This window comes from Microtus oregoni, unplaced genomic scaffold (assembly GCF_018167655.1).
Source record: "Microtus oregoni isolate MIOR12 unplaced genomic scaffold, Mior012 000059F_ref0000304, whole genome shotgun sequence".
Taxonomy (NCBI): Eukaryota; Metazoa; Chordata; class Mammalia; order Rodentia; family Cricetidae; genus Microtus; species Microtus oregoni.
Genome location: NW_024543835.1, coordinates 4,847,267 through 4,855,824, shown reverse-complemented (window position 1 = coordinate 4,855,824; position 8,558 = coordinate 4,847,267). Strand labels below are relative to the sequence as shown.

Here is an 8,558-nt window from a genome sequence, read left to right as displayed (position 1 = left end):
GTTCCAAGACTTTCTTCCTTAAAGGCCTATACCAGCTAGACCTCTCTCCTGGAGCCTGTTTTCCAGTCCTCTACTCAACTTCAACTACACCACATCCTAGGAATCAGCCTTCCTAGCTACATGAGACCTTATAATATTTAATAAACTACATGTGGCCCCGGAATGCACAAATCATGTTCCTAGAGCTATAGGGAGAACCAGGAATGAAAATTGAAATGAAAGAGTATCTGACTGGAAAAGATTAATTCACAAATAAAATTGCCTGTGGAGAATGATTAGCTGATTAAAATTTCAGTACTCTGGAATGTTGCAGGGCCAGAGGCTAACTACCTTTTCGTGGACAAGTTTCTTTCTCCTGAGCAGCCATTCCTTGCCACTGTCTGTATCTGAACTTGCATCTTGTGACTGATTGAAACCTTTTCAAATCTATTAACTAACAGACTACCAGATTTCACTAAGCCAAATCTAAGAATGTTATCAGATAGCATCCTGAGACCCTGGGGAAGCCTCTCCCATCTGTTTGCGTCTGCCTATATGATATTTTCTGTAATGCATTTTAAACTTGCCTTGATTTGTGACTTTCTTTGTTCTATAAAAACTTAGTATACCTCTTCCACACTGGAACATGGAATTTGGGGTAACCCAAGTCTGTATTCTCAGGCCATGGACACTCAAAATGGATCCAGAATAAACAATCTTATTCCCTCAACAATGTATTCTATTTTTTAATTTTTACATGTACAAGTATTTTGCCTGCATATGTGTTAAATGCACTGTGTGCATGCAGTGCCCTTGGAGGTCAGAAGAGGGTCTCAGATTCCCCTAAAGGTATGTCGCATGTGGATACTGGGAACTAAACCCAGATCTTCTGAAGAACAGAAAATGCATCTTAATTGTTGAAATATCTCTCTGGTCCTTCAGCTTTCTAATTTTTTATTTAATGTAATTTTAATTGTTTAGGGGTTTGATCTAGATAAGGTGATCTCAAATGAGCTGATATTGAAAATATTGTATAGTTTAGGCTTGAACTAAACTTTCCATTCTCTTGGCTTAATGGAAACAAGCTGTCCTGTCTATCGGTCATTTTCCTTAAACATAAAAATGTGCTTTGCAGGCCATGTCTTAATTTTAAACTCCTACCTTATGATGCCCATTTCCCAATGAATTTAAGACGTAAGAGAAAAATGTTGTCTTTGCATGAATTATTACTGAAAATATATAATCAACATGAAATATTTCAAACACCTGCCCCCAATTAATATCATACCTAGGAGTCCGCAGAGGATAGAGATGTGCCATATAGCCTCTCTTGAACCTACTGAGAACATTTGTGATAAGAGAGGGACAGAAATACGAAGAAATAAAAGAAAAATTATTCTTAGATTTAATAGTTACATTGTAGTCATGATTAGGAATTAAAGGAAAATAGTTTTGTTCTGTAGAATTCTTACTCTGATGCTTTGTTTTTTTTTAAATTCCAAACGCCCCAAAACTAATATAGCCAACAAGAACTTATAGAAGAAGCACGAGCTTCACTGTACCTAGGTGAGACTGGCTAGACAGAAGTTGTGCCCTTGTGTCCTTTATTACCCCCACCCACCAGCATGGTGGTGGTGGAGTGGAGTTCCTGGAAAGCACGAGAGTGTGGCTGAAAGCTGAGAATTGAGCTCTAAATAGAAGAAGATTTGATTGCAACCTGGGCAGGACTCACAATATGAGAGAGAGAGGGAGGCAGGTTAAGGTGGTATATGGCCAGATGGAATCATGGTGAGGTGGGTGGAGCATGAGTTAAGTGGGGGCTTCAGATGTTCAGGTTTTAAACTCTGCACGAAATAGCCCAAGAAAAGTGTAGGCAGAAGGAAGGCTAAGTGTCTTAGGGAAGTACAGTAAGGAAACCAGATTCTCCACTAAATTTTCTCCACAGCAGTGGGCTTCCATAGTAACTCCTCCCTGCTGTCACTCTTCAGAGCCCGCCCCTGACCGGATATGGTTTACCTCACTTCCTGTGAGGAGGGGAGGAGCTGGGTCTTAGTGCCCCCAGCACCAAAGCTGCCTCTGCTGCTCAGGCCGCGCTGCCAGAGAGTTCTCAGAGAGGTCTGCATTCAAGGTAAAGACCCTGAATGTGTACCAAGGGGGAATGTGACTAGAATAATCACAGGAGCTGTGCTAGTGCTCACTCAGGCTTGCCCTGGGAAAATATGAGGCGACTTGTAGCTTTGTATGTTTCTGAGAGGAAACGGGGACACCCCCCCCACCCCTGCTCTTAGAAGGTAACTCCGATTCTGAAAATGGTGGCTTCGTAGGTCACAATTAAAGCCAGCTATTGAATTCTAAATGGTAAGGCAAAACCCTTGAAATGAATTCTAGTCCACCATGAGCTGTCCCAGTCCTGGGCTCTAAAGTGCCCCATTGTAAAGGAAGTCTATCCGACTTCATCACCAGGAAAATCGGTAGTTAGTGTTCAGTGGAATGAAGAACCAACTCTGCTATCTCTGTACATTTTTTTTTATCTTAGAGACAGTGTTTCTCTGTAGCTTTGGAGGCTGTCCTGGAACCAGCTCTCAGAGACCAAGCTTGCCTCGTACTCACAGAGATTTGCCTGCCTGTGCCTCCCAAGTGCTAGGCTTAAACGTTTGGGAAATCACCTCTAGGCTCTCTACTTATTCTTAAATGCTGTGATAGCGCTTAAAACCCATGTCTCGGAAAAACACGTGAAAGGCATGGGGTTGGTCATGTCCAACATGGGAAGGTAGGAGGTATCAGGCAGCCAAAAGTAAGAGCTACATTGAGGTTTAAGATAGCCATGCCTTCCTGGGGCTGGTCAGAGGAAGTGCCATGTGCAAAAGATACCCAGAGTCTTTGGTTAGCCACTCCCATCCCGTGGGAGTCAGAGGCACTCCTAACTCTGCTAGGCATGCCCATCCCTTGGTACTCAGGGGGAAGCCTAACTTGGGTGAACAAGCACATCCCCTGGGAGACAGAGGAATCCTAACCTGGGCAGTCATGCCTAGTGTATGGCAGTAAGAAGGAACTCTATTCCAGAGATAACTAGAGGATTTCTTTCTTTCTTTCTTTCTTTCTTTCTTTCTTTCTTTCTTTCTTTCTTTTTGAGATAGGATATCTCTGTAGCTTTGAAGCCTCTCCTGAAACTCACTCTGTTATCGAGGTGGAACTGGAATGCACAGAGACTCACCTGCCTGTGCCTCCAGACAGCTGGGAGGGACCAAAGGGTGCGCAGTCACCACCCACCTATCTGAACGCTTTTTTTTCTTTGTTTTTTTCAAGGGAACGTTTCTCTGTTTAGCAGTCCTAGCTGTTCTGAAACTAGCTCGCTGACCTTGAACTCACAGAGATGCACCTCACTTTTTTTTCACAAACAATGACAGCTTTATTTCCCAAGTGTTCCCGATTTCCCTTGATAGCCAGCCGAGGGAAACCAAGTCTTTTTAATTCCAATCTTAACCCCTAATAATAACTATAAGATCACTCAGTAACTCTATATCAACATACATATGTACTTAATTTTTATCAGTCAATATTCTCATAGTCCATCTGAAAGTAATCACAGTTTGATAATTTAAGGCCAAAATATAGGGAAACTATTATCAGAGTAAAAGAGAAGGAAACAGTTGTTCACAGAGGTTAAGATGCTAATGCACCTCACTTTTATATTCTCCCAAACTACTCTTAAATATCAGAAGTGAAGCCCAGAGGTGATGGCACAAATTCCAGCATTTGGGAGACAGCAGCAGCGGGATATCTGTGAGTTTGAAGCCAACCTGGTTCTACAAAGCATGTTCCAGGTTCCAGGACTACTAGGGCTATTACACAGAGAAAGCCAGTTTGGATGCTCACCTTCCTAGACCTGGATGGATGGGGGAGGACCTTGGACTTCCCACAGGGCAGGGAACCCTGACTGCTCTTAGGACTGGAGAGGGAGGGGGAAAGGAGGAGGGAGGGGGAGAGGAGTGTAGGGACTAGGAGGGAAATGTGAGGATGGGAGGAGGCAGAAATCCTTTCAAAAAAAAGAAGGAAAGGATCAGAAATGAAAGAATAGACAGAGAGCACAGCTAATGTATGGGGTTTGTATAGCATTCCTGAAGACCTAGGTAAAGTGGAAAAGCCTGCAAAAGCAGACAACATTAAATAAATGAAATGAAGCAGTTAAAGTCTCCTGTCAATACTCTCCTGTACTGTTAGGGAGAAGTAAGAAGATAATGAGAAATTGACAAGGATGAGCAGTAAAGGAAGAGAGGAAATACAGCAGTGGTTGAGGGAAGCTGAAAGAGTATGATCCGTTTTCAAGGTGTGCATGTCGGGAAATTTACAGCAGTTCCCATAACTGCACCAAATGAGTGCGGACCAAGAAACAGAGTCAGCTTCAAATGTCTAGCAGGATACTCACTTCCTAGCTGAAGGAAAACTGAAAGCTAACACATAGCACAGGGATATTTAAAATGTCCTGAATTAGGAGCTGGAAGTGTGACAGCCCTCTGTGCTCCGCTGAGCCTGTTCTCGGAGAAGGGACAGGCTTGGTGTCCTATAGGCCCACTTTAGCCTTGGTTTCCAGTACCTAACATCAGTGAAGTTATATGGAAGTGAGCGAATCACTTCCAAAATAATGGGGCCACTGTAAGTCAGGCTCTATAGTGTGACTTGGACATGTACACCTGCCGTAACTAGCCACAGGCTCTGTTCCCAGGACATTGTCAGCACAAGACAGTAAAGGTTAGCATTGTGAATTTCAGCATAAACATTACATCTTGTGTATGTGTTTTCTCCCAGGGCACATCATGCTTTTTGGTCTTTCTCCTTTTTTTAAAGTCAGGTATATATATATATATACCACTGGTTTCTCCAGAATTCAAAATTTAGACCAGGATGCCTTTTACATGATGAAAGTCCTCCTACCCGTACTTCGTGAGTACTGTGATTATTTTTGCATTGACTTTTTATTTAACTTGTGTGCACTATGTTTATTCAGTTCCCGTCTTCTCTCTCCATCCCAATCCATTCTTCTCCTTGTTGTCTCAAATCCACGGTCCGTTTTATAATTAATATTGTTACATATGTGACAATATATAAATACATATATTTTATATATTGTTTTATTTAAAAATATCAATAGTGTAAGTAATAAATAATATAAACACATACACTTATTATATAAAGACGTAAATATAGCCTAATATATCCATTTAGTGTTGCTTACATGTATATGGTTTTAGGACTGAGCGATTATGCCTACAGAAGACTGAATCTCCCTCTTGTAACAGCCACTGTCTACAGTGCTTCATCTAGGGGTATGGCCTTTTGAGACTTCACCATTCATGTTATGTGAATTGGTGTATTCAATAAAGTTCAAGTCTCCTTTGGGCTTCCTTACTACTGGATTCAGTGAAACATTACAGCAGCCTAGTACTAGATGTGAGTAGAATTGAGAGTGTTCAAACACCAGAGAAAGGCAGCTATCCTTTACCTCACAGTATATATAAGGTGAACAGAGGTGAGGAATACAGAGAGTGCTTAGAACACTGATGTCATTATAATGTGTGAGACAAGGAGGGGAAAGAATTGCTGAAAGCCTGAGTGTTCTCAACATGCTCAATGTGCTCATAGTACGTTATTTTCCTGATTCAGGTATCTCAGGTCCCTGTTCTACTACCAAGACTCTGTCCTGCTGTCCCTGACGCCAGCCATCATGACAAGGGGACAGAAGAGTAAGGCCCGTGCTCGAGAGAAAAGGCGCCAGGGGCTCAAGGATGCTCAAGCAAAGGAGGCAGAGAAAGCAGAGTCACCTGCTGGCTCTGATCAAGCTTCAGGAGATGCTAAGCCAAGCACTTCTACTGCTGACTTCCCACAGCACTCTGAAAGCTCAGCACCCAGCAGCACTGCCAGCCAGGGAGTGACCCATGGAAGGTCTAATAATGGTGAGCAGGGCCAAGGAGATGGAAATGAGCATTCCTCCGGGGCTCTACTCTCCACTAGAAGCATGCAGATGGATCTTATGACAAGGAAGACGGGAATGCTGATGGAGTACATGCTCTACAAATACAACTTGCAGCAGCCCATGAGGAGGGGAGAGATGCTCAAAGTTATCAACAAAAGGTTCAAGGAACACTTCCCCGAGATCCTCAAGAAAGCCTCCTATCGATTGGATGTGGTGTTTGGCCTTGAGCTGAAAGAAATCCTGCCACATGGTCAAGCATATGAGCTTGTGAGCAAGCTAGATTTTGAGGATGATGGAAGTAGGATCAATGAGATAGGTGTTCCTACCAGGGGCATTCTGATTGCTCTCCTCAGTGTGATCTACCTAAATAAGTATTGTGCTTCCAAGGAGGATGTCTGGTATTTCCTCAATACATTAGGAGTCTATGATGTGATCATACAAGTCTTCTTTGGGGATATCAGGAAGCTTATCACTGAGGAGCTAGTGCAGGAAGAATACATAGAATACCGTCAGGTTCCTAACAGTGATCCTCCATCCTATGAGTTCCTGTGGGGTCCGAGGGCCTATGGTGAAGCAACCGAGATAAAGGTGATGGACTTTTTAGCCAAGGTCAGTAAAGCCTTGCCTGGGGTTTGCTTATATCGTTCTGAGCAGGATTTGATTAAAGAGGAAGAAGAAGTCCAGGCTGCAGCTGCAGCTAAGTCTGGCACTAAAGGCAAGGCCAAGGAACGTACTAAGACCAAGTTAAGTCGTCCTACTAGCACGTGAGGTATAAGGTAGCCTCTGCTTTATGATTGAAAATGTCTTTTCACCTTTTTCAATTAAGCTGTTGATAATCTTTCGGAGGACTTTTAGCAAAGTTTTAACTTGGGGTTAAATGTACACAGATAAGTTTTAAAGCCAGTTCCTTCACTGTTCTTTACCAAGTTGGGAGCTCAAATTTTTTGGATTTATTTGGAATACGGTTTACAATTTGAAATGTTCTAAGGATTTGGTGATGTTCATAAGATACTATGGAATTAGATTAAGAAAATGGTGTGAAATATGAAAGAAAAATATTCAAAAGTGTTAGTCTTTTCAGTGAAGTGTGTTTTAGTCCTTATTTTCTTGTCATTGCTGTAGGTATACATACTGACTTTTGTTTCTGATATTAAAATATGTGTGATAAATTAGCTGAGAAAGAGATCCCTTATATTAAAGGTTCATGCTTTAACCAACATGCACTGAATACCTACTCTTGTAAAGCTCTTACCTTGTGTACTTGGCATGTTTGATAATAGAAGCAAGAAGTCTGGAATATGTAATGATAGATTCTCTAATAAACTTTCATTATTGGACAGAATGGAATAAGATCTCTACTTCCTAAAGAAACAATAAAATGGGTGATGTCTTCTTCAACAAAATATATTTTTCTGTATCCATTACTAGTTATCTTCAAGTATGAAGGTCTTGTTTTCCCTTTTTGTTCATGGCCTGGAATACAACACTTTCTGTAAAATCTTTTAGGGAAAACGTTAAGAGAAATAAGGATAATAATGAATTAGATTAAAATGCTCACATTAATAAATGACACTTTCTGATAAGTTAGTATAACATCTATTTAAGCACAGATTCTTTGTACCGTACACATGTATCCCCATTATATGAAAAAGAACTTGACAAAATCACTTCTCAATGGTTACCAAGAGTTAAAAATCTACCTGTTCCCATATTTACATGGCAAGTAAGTGAAAGAATTTAGATTAAGCATGAGATTTAGAGACGACACTTCTGCATTCCTCTTATGTTTAAGCACAATGTGACTCTTATATCAGTTTTATTTTAAATATTATTAAACGTGTCTTAATTGGTTGCACTGCCTCCAGCTCTAGGTGATCTATGTCCTCTTCTGGCCTCTTCATGCACCTACACTCACAAGGCATACACCTATACCCACACAAATCCCAAGGGGTTTTAGAGCCCTTTGTGCTGAGGGATGAAGTTCTTCTACCCACTAAAGATTTGATACTTGCAATAGTTTAATAAAATGCTGCTTGACCAGTAGCCAAGGGGAAGTATAGGCAGGGTGAGCAAGCAAGAATTATTCTGGGGAGCTTGTGCTCCAGGGGTGCCTGTGTTCTCCTGGATCTCGCCCTGCCTGCCCCGCTTTTCCTTTTGCCCCTGGATCATTGGGCTACCAGGCGGCCCTGTTTAAGTGCTGAGGAGTTCCATCTGGACTGGTGAGTGTGTGCTATCCAAGGGCAGATTGTCCCGGAAGAGAGCACAAACCCCCCTCCCCCAGCTCTTTCTGCAGGGCTGTCTTTCTTACACACGACCCCCCCCCATCCTGCGTTTTCTGCTAGGTCCTTTGCACAGGAACAATTTTCTGCTCCTACACTAAGGCTACCCACCCAGAGCGGTGAGTGCCTGCCTACCGGGCAGGCCTCAATGACCCCCGAAAGGGAGCACGCAAACCTTCAGCTTTTGAGGCAGGGTGTCCTGTGTTCTACTCGTCCCCGCCCTGCCCCCCAATTTCTCCCTTTTGTCCGCGGGTCATTGGACTACCAGGCATCCATGTTTAGGTGCTGAGGAGTTCCATCTGGACGGGTGAGTGTGTGCTATCCAGGGA

At 42.4% G+C, this 8,558-nt stretch overlaps 1 protein-coding gene across 1 annotated transcript; it reads left to right on the top strand.

Moving 5' to 3' along the window:
* Window positions 1–2,720: 2,720 nt before the first annotated feature.
* On the top strand, window positions 2,721–6,718 carry LOC121438967 (melanoma-associated antigen B2-like). Its single transcript, XM_041639470.1, has 2 exons — window positions 2,721–2,749; window positions 5,641–6,718. The coding sequence occupies exons 1-2, from the start codon at window positions 2,721–2,723 to the stop codon at window positions 6,716–6,718; spliced, it is 1,107 nt and encodes a 368-aa protein (XP_041495404.1).
* Window positions 6,719–8,558: the final 1,840 nt, after the last annotated feature.

Coding starts and splice junctions, on each gene's coding strand:
- LOC121438967 (XM_041639470.1), top strand. CDS start 2,721: ATGGGGTTGGTCATGTCCAACATGGGAAG. Junction 2,750..5,640: donor GTCATGTCCAACATGGGAAG/GTAGGAGGTATC, acceptor TTCCTGATTCAG/GTATCTCAGGTCCCTGTTCT.